General features: G+C 48.1%; 1 protein-coding gene across 1 annotated transcript in view; it reads right to left on the reverse strand.

Moving 5' to 3' along the window:
• The window catches only part of LOC144143139 (lipase lipl-1-like), a 32,568-nt gene that overhangs the window by 10,666 nt on the left and 4,031 nt on the right, over positions 1–17,871 (reverse strand). The window contains exons 3-4 of the mRNA XM_077674945.1: positions 6,830–6,944; positions 3,121–3,271 (exon numbers count right to left, since the gene is read on the reverse strand). Of these exons, the coding sequence (XP_077531071.1) occupies positions 3,121–3,271; positions 6,830–6,944 (266 nt within the window). The remainder of the gene's footprint in view (positions 1–3,120; positions 3,272–6,829; positions 6,945–17,871) is intronic.

A 17,871-nucleotide genomic window follows, 5' to 3' on the forward strand; every position in this document is an offset into this window, starting at 1 on the left:
CTACATCGTCGCGTCATACTGGGAAATCGGCTTTTCATTTGCGGCTATCGGTTGTTCAGCATGAATTTACTGTGACGTCAACCACATATACAGAATAGAATTGTTCCTGTATTTTTTTCCTCAATGGGCAATTTATTGCTTTCACGTTAACGAAGGAGGGCAGAACTAATGTTCGCACTCCGTCTTGTTTGCGTCGTGCAGACACATTTGAAATAAACCGCTATGGCTGAATGATGTCGTTGAAGCCTCCAACGAAGAGCACAAGTTTTTTGTCATGGCTACTACTAAACAGATTGTGTGGCACCTGAGAAATAACAGTTAAAAAGCAAGTAACACGCCAAATTAAAGAAGCGCCATTCCCATTACTAACCCTAAAATTCCAGAAAAAATAAATTACAAGGGTCTAGGGCGTACAGCCACATTGGTTACGAAGCGTTTGTCGATTCATTTACTTCAGCGAGCACTCGACACTCTGCTGTGCCTGAGTGGCTAATAGTTGAGCTGGTGAGCCCACGGAAAGCACCCCGCTGTCGATCCCGACAGCGGGGTGCTTTTTTGTGGTGCAGGCGAAAAAATGAAGAGCCTGTGCGCGAAGATTTCGGTTTATCGTAGAGATCTTCAGGGGGTATGTGTAATACGTAGCCCTCCACTACTGTGCGGATAATATCCCTTGCAGTTTCAGCACTCACAATACCCGAATTTAGAAAATATTTTTACCACGCACGCTGCACTCTGTGTGTAGACCTCACTTCGGTTGCATTTGTGAACCTTTTTGCTGTCGTTTGCGTCTTCCTTGTGCTGAGTTTTTCAAGGCACCGCAGCTATTCGTCACCCATTATTACTGCCACCTGCTTGCATGAACAAGCAGATACGACTGAAGAAGAAAAAGCGGTGGGCAACTACCTGTTTTCATGTGGTCAAGGTTAGAACAGTCGCTTATTGTCAAGTTGCACGTAAAAGGTTAACTACCACATATTAATGCATGCAAGACCGAGAAGTGAATTGGTGTTGGAGGCGTTCGAACGAAGGAGAAAAGTTATCCACGTCCCTCCCCGCGCCATATGTGGCCGCACGTGACGCCTCCGCACGTAAGCATGAGGGCAGCCAGCAGTTGCGCGGGCGGCGGCCTTTTACGAGCCTAAGGCGTTGCGCTGGTGAGCACGAGGTCGCGGGTTCGATTCCCGGCCGCGGCGGCCGCTTTTCTGATGCAGGCGAAAAGCAAAAACGCCCGTGTGTACGAGATTTCGGCGCACGTTAAAGATCCCCAGGTGGTCAAAATTAATCCGGAGCCCTCCACTACGGCGCGCCTCATCGCCTGCGTTGCGTCGGCGCGTTAAACCCTATATAAAATCAATCAATCAATTAAAAACCTTTTACGAGCGCCGCCACTGGAATCAGGGACGTCCTTCGCGGGTATTCGTTGGGAGTTGGACAAAAGCGTTAGCTTCATCGCAAAGGTCGCTTTTTGGGTGCGCTGTTGAGGCATTCCATTACGTTTCCCACTGCCGCTGATGGGCGGTAAAATGACTCGGCGCTTCGGCAACAGCCGCCACATGCCAGCAATCAGCTTAGACCAGCGGCTTCGCCGCATCCGCAATCAGCCGCAAATCAGATAAGAGAGTCGAGGCACCAAAAGTAATGGCATCGCACCCATTATTTTTGAATGCCAAACGCATCGCCCGCTCAACAGTGGGCGGGATGGGGACGCCCGTTTCGTCCACATATCGCAAGGTGGGGCCCCAAGCCTAACAGGGATCATTCGACTATGTCTGACTACGAGAGCCCCTGGTTGCCAAGGCAACCGATGCTCCAGACCACCGAAGTAGTGGTGCTCCAGCAAGCGATAGAAACCTCAGCACCGCGACGGCGGCCTTTTTGCGTACGTTGCCGTTCTCTACCACGCGTCGCCCCAAGAGAACTGCACACTTGATTTGACCGCTGGGAAGGCTAGCGATGGGGGGACAGTAGGAGGAAAGGGCGTATACTCGGTTACAACTCAAGAACGGCACCACCTCATGTAGTGTATCACTCCGCCAAAGCGCCGGACCCGTGACGTCAGTGCGCGCGCGTTTTGAAAGGGGTTTGCTATGAATGCGTGATATCATCTGCCTTGTCTCACGCAGTTTGTTTGTCGTCACTCGAGTCGTTTATAAGAATATAAAGTTCGAAAAATCACGGGAACGGCTCACGCCATGTTCAAAATATTCCCAGTAACGCCCTACCTGCGCCGCGTGGAGAAACATCCAGCTACGGTGATAAGGCACAGCGGCAACTTCCGGTGCCGTTCTTAAGTTGTCACCGAGTATATAGGCAACCCGTGGCTGACCGATTTCGCATTGAAAAATTACAGGAGGCGCGATGGTAATGGAAGAAGAGCGGTCAGATGGACGAGAAATATTAGGCCAAGAGGACGGTTTCCCCAACGATGCCGAAATCGTCCTGGACAACCGCTACCGATCCCAGCGGCGCCCGCGAGGAGGCGACGCGCGCACTTGTGTTGCCGTGGGTACTCAGGGTTTGCGCTCGGCAGCGTGACGTGCGGTCACGTGATAGGAAACGCGCTGAGGAAGTGGTTAAATTTTGTCCCCCTCTGAACAAAGAGTCACCCTCCTCACCGGTGCCGCTCCCGTCGGCTAGGCGCACGCCCTTGTGCCGTCTGCGGAAGCATGCCCACGGTGGCGTGACATGCCCCTTTTAAGGAAAGAGGATCTAGGCTACGCGACAGGTATTTTTCTTAATAGGAATGCGACGTACGCAAAGCACATATTCCCTAATACTGATGCGGTGCTGCTAAGAGGTGTGACCTTAACTGCAGTGAAACTTTGCAGACCGAAGTAATAGGTTAACTGTCGTAAAAGTACTGAAATGTTTCAGAGAAACTCGCCGTTGAGATTCAACTCATTTGAGTGACTGAGACAATTTTATAGTACCCAGCCACCGCGATTGAGGGCGACCATCCGGTTAGCCGCATCCAAATTAGAGAAACATTAACAATTGATAATCGCGGGGTACCCATGCTTTCGCCGTGGCACTCATTTCGAAAAAGTATGCGAACTGAAGCATCAGGAGAAAATTGAGTACTGACTTTCTTGTGAACGAGTAGTGGCTGCGGGCACAAACCTTCGCGTTGTACTCAGGCCTGGTAGAGAGAAGTACCAGTGTCTCCGTGAATCCTTGCGACCATGTAACCAGAGTAATGTTGAGAAATCCGGTCGCGTGAGTTATGTAGTCGATGGTGGCGGCCAGATCGTATCGGCCGATTTCGTCGAAGCTGAAAACAAAAATTCAAGCAGCAGCACTTTAAAATAAGCAGTCTCCGGTTTGTTGGGCCGGTAGTTAAAAAAAGGTTTTTATTGGGTAACAGTATTACGAAAAATGGCACAAGCGTTATTGTTTTGCAAACGTCGACATCGTCTCGCCGCATAAGTGGGGGATAATGACATAAACCCAGGCGTGATATGCACTACTTTGAGGCTACATCCCACATGTTCAATCTCTTATTACCGTACACCTGAAAAACCCGGAATTCTCCGACTGTCAGTCAACTATATGCACTTACCTCCTCAAAGAGGGACAACGAGATTTCCGCCCACAATTAAGATCCCCATGTAGTCCAATTTGATTCTCAGCCGTCTGCTACAGCACACCTCATAGCCTGTTTGATAGTTTGGCGCGTTAGATCCCCAAAATCTCAATTGAAGAGGAACAAAAGCCCTGTACACCAGCAAAATGAGCAGAACTAACTCAATACTGATGGGGGATTGAAAGAATCATTATAATGGCATCGAGTAAATAGCCACACCCATGCTCCTTGTATGTAATCTGACGCGTAGGGCTTGAAATTCTTGCCCAAAAGGTTGCAAACGTGTACTTTGAAGCACAAACCCACATTTTTAACGTTACGGTCGTAACATCCATATAATTTAGCAAGTAGTCGAGTGTTCGTCTAAGAAATACGATATATGGGGATCAATATCTTTCCTACAAGGCACTGAAATAAAAATAAAGCACTACCAATGCACTATTCGATATCTTTTATCACGTTTTGGCATTTCAGTGTGATTACATGTTTCCACGTAACGCTAATCTTACAAGAATCATCTCTTTCGTTCGTCTTGTCTGGAGAGTGAATATTTATTCTCTGCGTTTAACCATAGTTCTTGCGCAGAGAATTCTTTTGTCGCGTTCGCTCTGTTCTGTAGAGGGCAATAAGACAAAATACAACCTTGTCTTATTGACAAATACAAACCTTTGGCAGGTCAGTCGCGTCAATTGAGGCCCCGAAGCCTTTTTTTCAGCCTAAAAAACGCGAGAAATGCTGAAAGCACGGTGCCAACCGGGACGTCATAAATGGAACATTAAAACAGTAATGTGTTCAAGTTCTTGTTAGCGTTCAAGTGATGCGACAACCGCTACAAAAGGCCTCTACAATCGCCCCGTCATATTTCGTAGTGGTGGCTTTGGTCGGCAAAATAATGCGACAAGATGTCGCCATGTCATAAAGACGCTGGAAGAGGGTATCTACGGAGTGGGGAATGGTTACCCTATTGTCTTTATTTCTGGAACATGCGTTTCAACATTACTGTAATGTAAGAAAAGGTTATTAGGACAAACATTTTGTCTCATGGTCCAATTATTACTATTTGGTATTTCACACCAAGAATGACAGAACCCAGGTCCTCGGGTTGCGTTTACCTTATAGGAATTGAAAATTAGAGGCTCGTAGAATCAACAATAAGGAAAAGGAGGCAGGTAAAGCGCCAAGGTGGGAATAAATTAGGCGCTCGTCATTTTCGCGGGAAGAAATAGAAACTTTCCACATGTTTAAAGCGAACAGAAGCACGCGCTTCGTAGGGCATTGCTGGAGTCCCTCGGTCTGCGTCGTCACGCTATATGTACTTATATACATACATATTGCACATTTATTCATTTATTCATCGTATTACGCAAATGGTTTAAACGTTTTCCACCTTGACGCAGGTTTCTGCGTCAATAGTTCCGCGATGTACTGTCGTTTCTGCCACCCAACCCCCGGTCGAGTGTTGGGGAATATAATGTAGTATGGTGATGTGAGACTAAGCAATACACTCAAATCCAGATTTAATTTATTCCAGCTTAGGCTTCGACATCCCTAGACCACCTCGGGATTGTAGATGTTCGTCGAGACCTCTATTCGCGTGAGTGCGACTTCTCACAGTGCGACCACAGTGCGACTTCCGCGCCGTGTATACCTGTAACGTGTTGAAAGGAATGGTCGGAATGCTTCACTTCCAACTTTAGAACGCCACGTCGTAAAGGCAGATATAAAACTGCTGAGGGCAATTGTCGGTGTACTTCGGTAAGCGACCATGCTTTTGCTGGATGCAGCCATTACCCACTTTCTGACGGAAGAGGCTCTTGCTAATTTAGGATGTATGTACGAGGATACTTGCCCGGCTGCTGTATCAGTACAGATTTTCACTAACGGAATCGCGTCGCCTTTGCCAGAAACCGAAAATATTTGCCGACAAGGTTATTGTGCGTAGGGCGGCACGCATCACACACACCAAAAAAATTGGAAAGCGATTACGCAACGCTCTTAGGCATGGAACACGTCGCGCTGTGGCACTCAGTGAGGAGGAACGCTCAGTAGAGCTCAGGGAACACGTATGCGACAGCAGATCCTTCACACTCGTATCAGAAGCAAGTGGCTGCTACGGCATATTAAGGCCACTTTAAATACGACGTATGCCGCCTGCCGGGCAGTGGTGTCGAAGTCGGCGACGTCAGGTTACGCCACGTTGGCAGGATAACCGACCCCATTATTGTACAAGGTAGTTGACGCAGCACGCCGTGGCGCGCTATCTTGACCCACACGAAAGTTATACGAAGTTATGATTTCCCGCATGACCGAAAACAGAGAGGTATGCGCAGAGTGCCGCTACAACGTGTGAGTACAAGCTCCATCTGTTTCGACAGCAACTTACGAAAGCAACTTACTTATGGGTTTCACTTGAGGAGTTTACCGCAAAAGCGTTCTAGACCTATGGCGTCCTGACAAAAAATGCATTTCCCCATAGACCGGTTGGTCGACCTGCAAGCTCTGATAGCATGTCTAGACACGGGGCGCATGCATGAAACAAGACTTCCATTTTGTCAAAACGGATACTTGATAATCGCGAAAAAGGAACGGTCCTAGACATAACAATACACGCTTCGATCATGAAGGAGTAGAATAGGATACCTTTGTCTCATAAACCACGTATCGGTATACATTTAAACCTATAGTAGATGTGTTCACTTAGTTTGCAAAAAATAGTCCCATGTTCGTCGTTTGATATATGGGTCTTTGAAAGTTTGGCGAATGATTGGACACACTTTGGGCGAAAGTTAGATGTAGAAGAAGTGACAACTGGGCTAGTTGGTATTGCATATGGGACATCTTGAAGGTAGCGCACTTAAAACACGGACACTAGGGCAGAACTGAGCAGCGCTGTGGTTTGTCGTTTCTTCCCTAGTGTCCGTGGTTTAAGTGCGCTACCTTCAAGAAAGTTAGATGCACGTTTAGCGTTCGCGCTTTTCTGAAGTTTCTTTAGGAAGGAGTGGTAGATTTTTTCGCTCCCGGTAAACGCCACCGACGGCGCGAACGTTTCTGGTCCACGATGCCCTGCTACGCGTTAAAAGTACCTGCCAATGAAATGTGGCGATGTAGTCATGGGCTGTGGCTGGTGCTTTGTGCGTGCTTTCTTCGTTGCCATACTACTCTGCTCACGTACGTATTTTGCGGACATACAAAAAATGATGGAGTTTTGCATGCGAGCTCCGCAAGTAGGTGATAATGATATCTTACCTCCATTCCCAGAATTCCGGGTCCTTGGTTGTCAAGGTTCGGTGGTAGTTGGAGTAGGGCGTCCCCCGGCAGTTCACCAGCCACACGTCAAAGCCTCTGTCTGCGAGGAGGAAGCCTGCAAATTGTGGGACCGAGCACTCACCATGCGCTTTCTATGCCTGGTTAACGGTGTGCATAGGTAGCCGTTGATTGCATCATAATTCAACATTGAGTGATTATAATGCCCGAATTTTAATTCTTGAGTGCCTCCGCCAGTTGAAAGGATTGTCTGGACGCAACTTTGGCAAACTTGTAATCGCTCCAGATAGGGGAAAATCGCAAATACGTGTCACTCATTCAACCCTGTTTGATACCGTGCTAACATTCTAAGTAAGATTGAGACAGAGAGAGAGAAACGTTTATGTTAAAAAAATGAGGTGTCGCGATTGTCCTGGGGTGATGCACTGCTTCGAGGGGCTCAGACTCTTCTGCGTCTCTCCGCGCTCGTAGAATCAAGTCATTTCATTTCATTTCATTTCATTTCATTTTATTTCCTTAAAGACCCCTTGCGGGGTATTACATAAGGGGGGGGGTACATAAACACTGAGCAGAAAACAATCGTTTTTCCTAAGGTGAAAGATGATTAGTGATAGTGCTTGTGAAAGTAGAAGTACAAGTAATGGCAGGAATGTCGCCTGAAAGGCCATTCCAGGCAACTCTTGTGCGAGGGGAAAATGATGTCAAAAAAGTAACGGTGCGTGCACGTGGGCATGTGATTTGAAGGGGATGACCAGTTCGTTGAGAGATGTGATTTGGGGGAACAAAATAAAGTGACATGCGCATCGAGCTGTGAAAAAAACTTATGAAATAACGAAAGACTGGCGATACGGCGGTGAAGGGAAAGGAGGGGTTGTTGAATTTCTGCCTTTAGTGAAGATACACTGACGTCATGGGAGTAAGAACTATGGATAAACCTAGCGGCACGGTGTTAGATTCAAGGGTGTCTTCAAGATAGGCTTGTTGCGGGCTCCAGATTGGGGAAGCATATTCATGTTTATTTCTGACATGGCTTTTGTACGCTAATAATTTTACATTGCTAGGTGCGTTACGTAGATGACGTCGCAAGAATCCCAATGTTTTATTTGCCGATGATATCACTTTCGTGATATGCAAACCCCGTGAAAGATCGTTGCAGAATGTGACCCCCAGATATTTAAATGAATTAACTGTTTCAACTGGAACATTACTGATAGCATAAGGAAAAACAAGTGGAGATCGGCGGCCGGTGAAGGATACGGCTTTCCATTTGTGAGGGTTAAGTTCCTTTAGCCAATCTTCGCACCATTGTTTTACATTGTTAAGATCACTTTGTAGGGCTTATTGATCAGAAGCGTTACAAACAGTGTGGTAAATAACACAATCATCGGCAAACATTCGGATTTTACAGGATACGTGAGTTGGGAGATCGTTAATAAATATAAGGAATAAAAGCGGACCCAAAACTGACCCCTTGGGGACACCGGATGTTACCGGAAGGGAAGTAGAGGTAGCATTGTTAACAAAGACAGCTTGAGTGCGGTTACCTAAAAATTCACGGATTCAATTTAGCACGTCGGGGTGTAGGTTTAACAGGGAAAATTTCAACAGAAGGCGCTTATGGGGTACTTTATCAAACGCTTTCGCGAAGTCCAGAAAGATGGCATAAGTCTGGACGTTAGAATCCAAGTTAATATGCAAGTCGTGCGAAAACATGGCCAGTTGAGTCTCGCACGAGAAACCTTTGCGAAAACCATGCTGCGCGGAATTGAAAAAGTTATTTGAACCTAGGAAGTCCATGATCCGGGTGTAGATGACATGTTCGATGATTTTGCATGGGATGCTGGTTAATGAAATGGGTCGATAATTGAGGGGTGACTCTCTAATACCTGATTTGAATACCGGGGTGATATTTCCGTGTTTCCAATCTGCAGGAAGCTGACCCGTGGAAAGAGACTGCGAGTGAAGTAGGCACAAAAATATTGCACTGATGTGTTGAGTGTTCTTTAGAAATTTCGAATTTATGTTTTCGATACCTGATGATGAAGATAATTTAAGTTTATCAATGATTGCCAAAACTCCGGGTTCAGCAAAAAGGATTGCCGGCATGGCAGTACTGACTACAGTAGGCTGTGGCTGGGGTGGAACGTCAGTTTCTTTGCTAAAAACAGATGTGAAGGCTCTATTAAACAGATCGGCACATTCCGAGTCAGTGGCCACGTCACCTGCTTCATTAGTAAAAGTAATAGTGCACGAGTGGTTGGGATTTATGACCTGCCAAAATTTCCTAGGGTTACAAGAAAGCAATTTCGGTACGTCAGTGTGAAGAAAGGAATGCTTACCCTTTCGTATTGCCGTGAGGTAAGCTTTTTCAGCAGCATAATATTTTAACCATGCGTTTTCAATATTCTGCTGCTTGGCGGGGCGAAACAGGCGTTTTTTCTTATTTTCTAATCTTTTGAGCGTTTTCGTAAACCATGGTTTTTGGGAACTGGCACGTAAACTGAGCTATGGGATGAATGTTTCGACCAGTGTATCACATTTATGCTTAAATAACTTCCAGTTATCATGCACCGACCGATAATGAAAATTGTCTTTAAATATTGAAAGAAAATTGTTTAATTCGTTATTTATAGCCGTGTAGTTTCCTTTATCATACAGTCGTATGGTTTTTTTGGCGGTTCGTTGTTTTGGAAGAGTTATTAAAATTTCGGCTTGAATTACTTTATGGTCACTTATTCCTGACAAGTAGGAAATAGCTGTTATGCCTTCAGGAACACTGGTTAGTATTAGGTCTAATATGTTTTCACAGTCTTGGGTTACGCGGGTTGGTTTGATGACAACTTGAGCTAGGTTGAAACTTAGACAAACATTATGAAATTCGCTCGCCTCGCTCTGTAGTCCTCCGTTAACAGTTAGATTAGGCCAGTCAATATTCGGGAACTTAAAGTCGCCAAACAAGATAATATGGGCATTAGGGTACTTTGTTGAAAGTTCATTTAGCACAGAATTAAGCTTGCCGGAGAAGAGTCAGGATTCCTATGTGGGGGCCTGTAGCACACGCCAATTAAAACTGATTGTGGTACACCTTGATATTTTATCCATATTATTTCCAAGTCAGACGAAAGATTCACCAAAGTTGCTGGTAGGCCCTGGCTAACAGCAATGAGCACCCCTACTCCTATCCTGCCATCCCGGTCCTTACGGAAGATCTGAAAATTTGGCAAATCAGCGAGAACTTCCTGATCGCTTACGTCACTATTAAGCCATGTTTCCGTTAATAAAAGGAAGTTGCTACTGGTTGATGAAACAAGATTAGATACGATTTCGCGTTTCGAAATGAAACTGCGAATGTTGGTGAAGATTACGGAAAGAGACACGGTAGTTTGCTGCGTCGGTTGGGGATTAATAGATGATAACGGACGACGCAGTGATTGCTAGGTTACTTCCTTCACTGTCTGTGAGGATTCGTTATTGAGGAGTCGTTGTGAATCCCCAAGTCGGAGCTGACAAGAGCTGTAGCGCCAACGTATTCGTGGTAATTTGCTCTTGCTGCTACTACACAGCCCCCGAATTCGCAAACCTAACTAAGTGCCACTTTTGCTTTTTGACACTTTTCGGCACACCTTAACGCGTTTGAAGAACCAAACTTGTTCTGAAAGGGCACCTTTTCACAAACTTCATGCTCTTTTCTAAAGTCAAAATTGTTGAAAGGATGGCAGCTGGGACACTGCACCGGCGGTGACGTTCTTCTTTCTCGCCGGCGGAGAAGGAATTTAGAATTGCGAGCTTGTCTTGAAAAGATCAATCTTTTCGTATTCAGGCAGCAGAAATCATCCACGAGCCCATACCACAGATATCAGGGGACACACGCGACCACACGCAGACGGGCAGGTCTAGCACCTAACCGACACCGCACTCACGCGTGGAAGCGCACGAAAGATTGCGGTGCGGGCGAAATTCGCTAAATTAGTGCATTTCGCCAGCCGATTTTTCAGAAAAAGGACAAGAAACCTTGCCTCATTAGCGTAGCGAATTCGTTACATCCGGGTTAAACGTCGCACCTCCTTCGGTTCTTAGTGGTTGCAAACACATGGGCGTCAACGAAGGTGGAAATGAGGAATTGAAAAACTTTTGTTAAATCCAGGAATTCATTACATAGAGGTTTGTTACATCCTGGGGCGGTATTCTCGAGTTTTGTCCCTTTTGGGTCCCTTTCAAAAGTGTCCCTTTTGGCGAGCTCTGATTGGCTAAAAGCCAACAACCGGAAGTGACGCAACTCAAGCGCGGCAAACCTACTGCTAACCTTGCTCCATGCTGCCAACATCCACTTCTTAACCGGAAGTACGTCACGATGAAAGGGATGCAAAAGGGACGTTTTCAAAAGGGACAGTTACGAGAATAACGCCCCTGGTTTACCTGTATAGCATTCTGGCCGATAGGTGTCCTAGCATGTCAGTCAATATATAGTGATGCTGCTTGCGCCTACAGGCCCTCTAATATCATCTCAGGACATGTTCTAGAAATGCTGCCTCATTATCATTTGGCAATTATCCCTGTAACACAAATAATGTTTTAATTTACTTTTGAGAACGTATCACCGTCTCCATCTCATCGACCCTCGAATAGCTTTTGTCAATGAATGCACGCAGTGTCATACGCGTTTTGATGTACTTTGCCGTTCAAAAAAACGTTACTCTGGCACATAGGTTTGCTCCCATTGTTTGAAAGCGAAAGTGTATCGGTTATAAGACTTCGTTTCTGCTACACCGTGTTTGCCGCTCTTTCTTCCTTTAAAGAGAAAGCCTTAGGTATATCATCAAATGCGACAAAAAGACCATGGTCGTAGTCATCTACATTGTCACGTGAACGGATGGTGAGGTTGTCTCGAGCAGCTAAGGGAGATGGACGCCTGAAAGCCGTTGACATGTTTAACAGAATACCCATTTAATGCACACCCGGAAAAACCTAAAGCAAACCACTCAAGAAACTACACACGACCGTTAAACACTCAAAACCTTGACTAAACGTCCCAAAATAAAATAAAATCAAAACCCAAAGTCTCTACAACAAAGTTGTACACAATTAGTCCATATGCGCTCATTACCTCAAATTCCAGTCAATATTCTTCTCACCGCAACTCCCTTGTTGTGTCCTACGACTGCGTCTTCAATGGACTGGCCTACCGCGGTGTCGTCGGCGCTGACGTGTCGCACTCGTTGCGTGGCCGCGCGCCGGTGTTAAACATCCTCATCTAGCTTCAATGCCGGCGTTCGATGCACTCGGTCGTTCCTTGGAAAGCGTGGGCTCCGCGATTCCTGACGTTTCCCCGGTAGCCGCTGCCGCTGGAGGTCCCAGGTGGGTCTCGGACGAATGTAGCCTTTCGGGGCCGTCAAAGCGAAGGTCGACGGAGCGTGGACGCTGGCCGTAGGTGCCCGACCACGGCCGCTGGGGCCGCGAAAACACAGGTTCGTGTTGTGCCTAGGATGCCGCAGCCGATGCGAAGTCGGCCCGCTCCCGCCCAGGCTTAGTGGGCGTAGTCGGTGGCCTGGCCGCGTCCCCCTGGCTCGTTCCTTAAAGCTCACGTGCTCCTTCCGCCTCGTGGTTTCTTGCCTCCCTCTGCTCCTTGTGCGCCCGGCTTTTAACCCCTCTGGGCTTGAACGCGGCGCACTCTCATTGGGTTCATTGGGTCTTTGCCTTTTCATGTCCATATATGGTCGACACGCCACTGGTCTCCTGCGCGGCGTTCTCTGATTGGCTGACCACTGCGCTGCCATACTTGATCATTATAGCTCGGTGTTTCGGCGCGGCGTTCGCTCATTGGTTCGTTCATTGTGCGCCGTTCAAATTTCCGTTTCTTTGTTCTTTTTTTTTTCATTTTCGGGAGTTTCCATGCATTCCCTCTCAGGGGGTGCCCTGACACATGACAAACGTCAGCACGAACGCCACAAAAATGACCGCCGCTCTGAAGAGAAAACAACTAGGATTCGATTCAGATTTGCGCCCGAGCCACCAGAGCAGCAAAGTGCCCTTACGAAAGCGCAATCCCGGCACCAAAGCAGAGTGGTGCAAGAATTAGGCTGGTGCGTGCTCCCTGACAGGTGAACGTGGCTGCAGGCGACGACGACCATGGTATCTTTTTTGGTGTTTTATGAGACACTTAATGCTTTCGCCTTATCGGAGAATGTTGCAGACGATAAAGCATATACTTATGAGATGACAACGCAAAACCCTTTTGGTACGATCGTTGGCAAGTATACTGCCGATGACGGGGTTAGGGCCATAGCCTCTACACCAGACACACTGTAGCCACTTGTTCCAGAATCACTACGCATGCTGCTGCGAAGCTGTCTCCGCACAAGCTGAAGGGCAACTGAAACTGACGTCAACAGCTCTCTCCCCTTGCCTACGGTACGTCGCTGACTAAGTGTTGTGTTATATTTCGGATGTACGCTGTATCGAACGCGTCGCAGCCGACGAAACTGGCACCAGCGCCAAGTGTGGCTGCGGCAGGGGCGGCAGTCCGGTTGGGGAGGACATCACTCTGCAGACACGGGATTGCCACGAATCTTTTCTTTCCTATCTGACTTTTACGGGAACCAGCGGGGAACGCGATTTCGTGTATAGGCCATACTCCACCCTTCTGTCCAGTCCTTTCACCGTCCTTTTCGTTACTGCGGTAGGCTTTCTTTCGTGATCACGAACCGACTCGCCAAGCAACGTTTTGTTGAAGTAACTTCCGCTCTTACCCGTATCCTTTCTGCCCCACTTTCTTTCCAGCCTCTTTCTCCCCCACCGCTCAAACATTTCTGCAAACGCCTTCTGTAGAAAAATTACCTCTTCGCCGACATCAAACATAAGACCCACGTCGCCCACAAGTGCGCTTGCCCTAGCCATAACATAACCCATGGATGAACCGTTCTCTATGGCAGCACTCGTCGCTGCGCTGACGTCTGTCAAGAAAGCTACATCACCTGGTCCGGACAATATCACCTACACAGCCCTTTCCCATTTGGACGAAAATGGAAAGAAGTGCCTTTTAGGCATCTTCAATCGTTCTTGCGAAGCTGGCCGCCTAGAGCAAAAAATGGGACTATCTTATGCAGGTTTATTCTATGTGTGCAAGCACACTTCATTTTGTTCATTTGTGTCAGAGGGTCCAATCGTGTTTGTTATGAGTAAAAGGGGCCATTAGATAAAATACAAGTTTCATTCGTTAAAAGCCGCCCGCATCTTCCCACGGGGGGAACTCGAGTAAATGCGTCGCATCTACTCGAGGCAAGCAAAGCATCACGTCAAGCGAAAGCCAAGCAAAGACGCCCTTGACTGAATTCCGAACGCGCGCTCAGCCGCTTATATACGTTGAAGGGACTGCGTAAGCCGGTCCCAGTCGACGACGTTGGCGTACTTGTAAAGCGGCGAGGACCCTAGGTGTTTGAGCCAAGCGCGGATGTTGCTTCGCCGGAGAACGGCACACCGGTTATATATGCGCAGCGCGCCCGAAGGAGAGGAAACCGCGGAAGAGAGAGTACTGCACATGCGCCGGCCCCAGCGCGTCTGCCGCGGCTATGACGCAACGTGCCGCGGCTATGACGCAACACAATCCAACACAATCCACTTTAATCCAATCGAATCCAATCCAAATCCAATCCAAGCCAAGCCAAGCCAATCCAAGCCAATCCAATCCAAGCCAATCCAATCGAATCCAATCTAATGCCCTCGCGAGAGAGTGTTCGAATCCAATCCAATGCCCCTCGCGAGAGAGTGTTCGCTTTCGCCTCGACTCGACGCGCATGCGCAGTGAGCGTGCGGACTACGGACGCCAACGCGGGTGACATCGTGAGTTACTTAAATGCTCTGCATTTAAAATGGAAGCACGGCGTATTGTGGCTGTACTGAATCCAGGCAAAATACCGACTTCCATCGAGTCCTACCGTCCTATTGCCCTCCTGAGCTGCGTCGGCAAGCTTTTGGAAAAAATGGTGCTCCATCGTCTGGACTGGGACCTGACCACTCGCAACGCATACCCGCCACAGATGTCTGGCTTCCGCAAGGGACGGAGTAGCATTGATAATGCCTTAGCCCTTGCTAACAGCATTACACAAGCCAAAACACAGCGCAACATTACAATCGCTGTGTTTCTTGATATCAAATCAGCGTATGACTGCGTGTACCATGAAGCTATACGCTCGGCCATGAGGTCTTCGGGCCTTGGGGGTCGCATGTATGCATGGATCTCGGACTATTTAACCGATAGATGCATCTACATGTCAGCCGACAGCGGTGACACACCGCTATACAGAGTGACCCGTGGTGTTCCCCAAGGTGGTGTCCTCAGTCCAACGCTCTTCAACATCACTATGATGGGCATAGAGAAGTGGTTACCGCAGTCAGCGGAAATATCCTTGTACGCGGATGACATCTGCATATGGAGTGCTGGACGCAACAGGCGGGTACCGCGTGCGAGACTGCAACGGGCAATCAATTCCATTGCGGCGTTTCTAGGAACCCGAGGCCTAGATATATCAGCTGGCAAGTGCGCTGCCATCGCTTTCACAAAGCGTGGTGTATCAAATTATGGACTCACCGTGGCAGGCTGCACTATCCCCTATGTTCCGCACCATACGTTTTTAGGTGTGACATTTGACAGGTCTCTGACTTGGTCAAAACACGTCCGCTATATAAAAGACAAGCTTGCGTCCTTTGTCAACATTTTCCGCATGTAATCTAGTAACGCCGGCGGATGCAACGTCCAGTCTCTTCTTCGGCTGTATGACGTCATGTGCGTAGGATTGTTACGCTACAGCGTTCCTGTTCTTCTCCCTCCCTCAAAAGGAAATGCCAGAGCCCTGCAAAGTATGCAAGCGCAGGTCCTGAGGGTGTGCATTGGAGTTCCGAAGACCACACCCAGGGTGGGAACTATGGTGGAGTGTCGACGACTGGCACCACTTGCTCTTGGCACGCCGGAGGTCCTTCGGGCTAAACTGAGATTTGCAGCACGGCAGCAAGGTCACCCATTAGCACTCAGCTCAGCCACTGAAGTGCGAGACCTTCTGCCTCTGCATTTCCAGCACCCTTCTCCGTCGCTACAACCGCCTTGGATGTACCCGCGTCTGCAAATTACAACTGGAGTGCCCGGCATTACCCGCAAACAGGATATCGTCACCCCTGCCTTAAAGTTCTTCGCCTTGAACTGCTCTTCCAAAAATACAGGGCCCACACCCATCTATACACAGATGGGTCTGTGACAGCTAGCTCATCGGCTATAGGAATCTGGTTCCCGTCCTCCTGTACCGCCTTCAGCGCAACGCTTAGCCACAGGACGACATCCATGGTCACCGAACTTGCCGCTCTGCGGGCTGCTTTCGCCTACATCATCGAGCAACCAGCACGTCAGTGGGCAATATTCACGGAATCTCGGGCGGCCCTTCAGTGCTTAAAATCGTACCCGAAAGAACAGCTTGTTTTAGACATCCATGCATTGCACTTACAAGCTCTAAATGCACACCATCATGTAGAGCTTCAGTGGATTCCTGCCCACTGCGGTATAACTGGAAACGTCAAGGCGGACACTGCGGCATCGATAGCGCATGATCTGCACGGGCCAGTGATACCGATACCGTTCTCCAGAAAAGATGCTTCTACCCTTGCGTCCAAGGCTGCCTGGAGATTTCAGCGATCCACGTGGGCTGTTGCGCCGCATAATTACGCGCCGCTTCACTCCATAGACCCGCACGGGACCTTTAGGATGCCTGAAGGACTTTCCAAGCATGACGAAGCGGTTCTTCACCGTGTGCGGCTAAATGTCGCTTACACCAATTACTTTCGATTCAAGACGAAACAGGCCGCTTTCCCCTTGTGCACTTTTTGTGACGTGCGTGAGGACTTGAACCACGTGCTATGTGAGTGTACGCGGTATAGAGCCGCCAGAACGTCACTTTTAGTGTCCTTGGGTCTTCCGCTGTCTAGAGGCCTAACTCTCAGTGACGTGCTAGGCCCTTGGACGAACTCTAAACGAGCATCTCGAGCGACAAAAGCTCTACTGTCTTTCCTGCGAAGCACAGGACTTGATCAGACTCTTTAAACAGGACTCTCTTAATGAGCGCGTCATCTTCATCACAGTCATTATCATCATTTCTTCATCGATTTCATTTTTTTATACATCTCGTGTAGCAAGCTAGGCGCCTTGGCCAGGCTAACCTCACCAGTATCATTAAAGACTATTCTCTCACTCTCACCCTCTCCAATTCCCTTCCTTCTACTTTTCCTCCCCCTCAACTTTGTCCTGCGAGCAAGGTAGCACACCCAAAGTAGCACATTTGGGTGACCCATAAGCCTTCGGGGTCTCCCATGGTTTCAAGGGGGTCATATGTTCGCCACTAGTAATTTCAGTTAACGGACACAGGATCACGGGGATAATTGGTGAACCACTGCCACGGAGAAAGAATATGCCGTATTTTTGGATTCGAAGCGCTGCATGATTCTGAGCGCCCTCTACTACTTTCGGGATAAAAAATTTGGGTACAAAGTTAGCATGCAAAATCTAAACACACACTTTTCTAAGTAACCATCGCAACGTGGATTTCGGCCGAAAGGAACCGGGCCCAAGTTGACCTTGTGGCCAAGTCAGTTGTGACGTTTTGCAGTACAAACCGCTTTACCGGATCAGAGACAACCTGCTGGGGGAAAACTGAAAGAGGCGGCCCACGCGGTACAACGGACTCGAATGGTAGTGAGGGTAACTGGGTACCATAGGTGAGCGGTGGGTTCACTGTCTGCCCTTTTTTTAAACGTTGCCCAGTTTAAACAACATTCCTTGCGCCCGTCTCTTCAAGATACGGCCGCGAAAAAAAAAGTGGCCTGGGGTAGGATGTAAAGTATGTTTTTCTACACTAAGCACCCCTCGCTTTGGGAATCGCGGTCGTTGAAAAACGGAGGCGCTGAGAATCGAGTAATTACGGTATATAATAACCGAAAACGCGGATTGCGGAGGGCGGGGACGAGAGACCGGATAATGTAACAAGGAA

Source organism: Haemaphysalis longicornis, unplaced genomic scaffold, assembly GCF_048455015.1.
Source record: "Haemaphysalis longicornis isolate Haplotype H1 unplaced genomic scaffold, Haemaphysalis longicornis Haplotype H1 scaffold_6, whole genome shotgun sequence".
NCBI lineage: Eukaryota > Metazoa > Arthropoda > Arachnida > Ixodida > Ixodidae > Haemaphysalis > Haemaphysalis longicornis.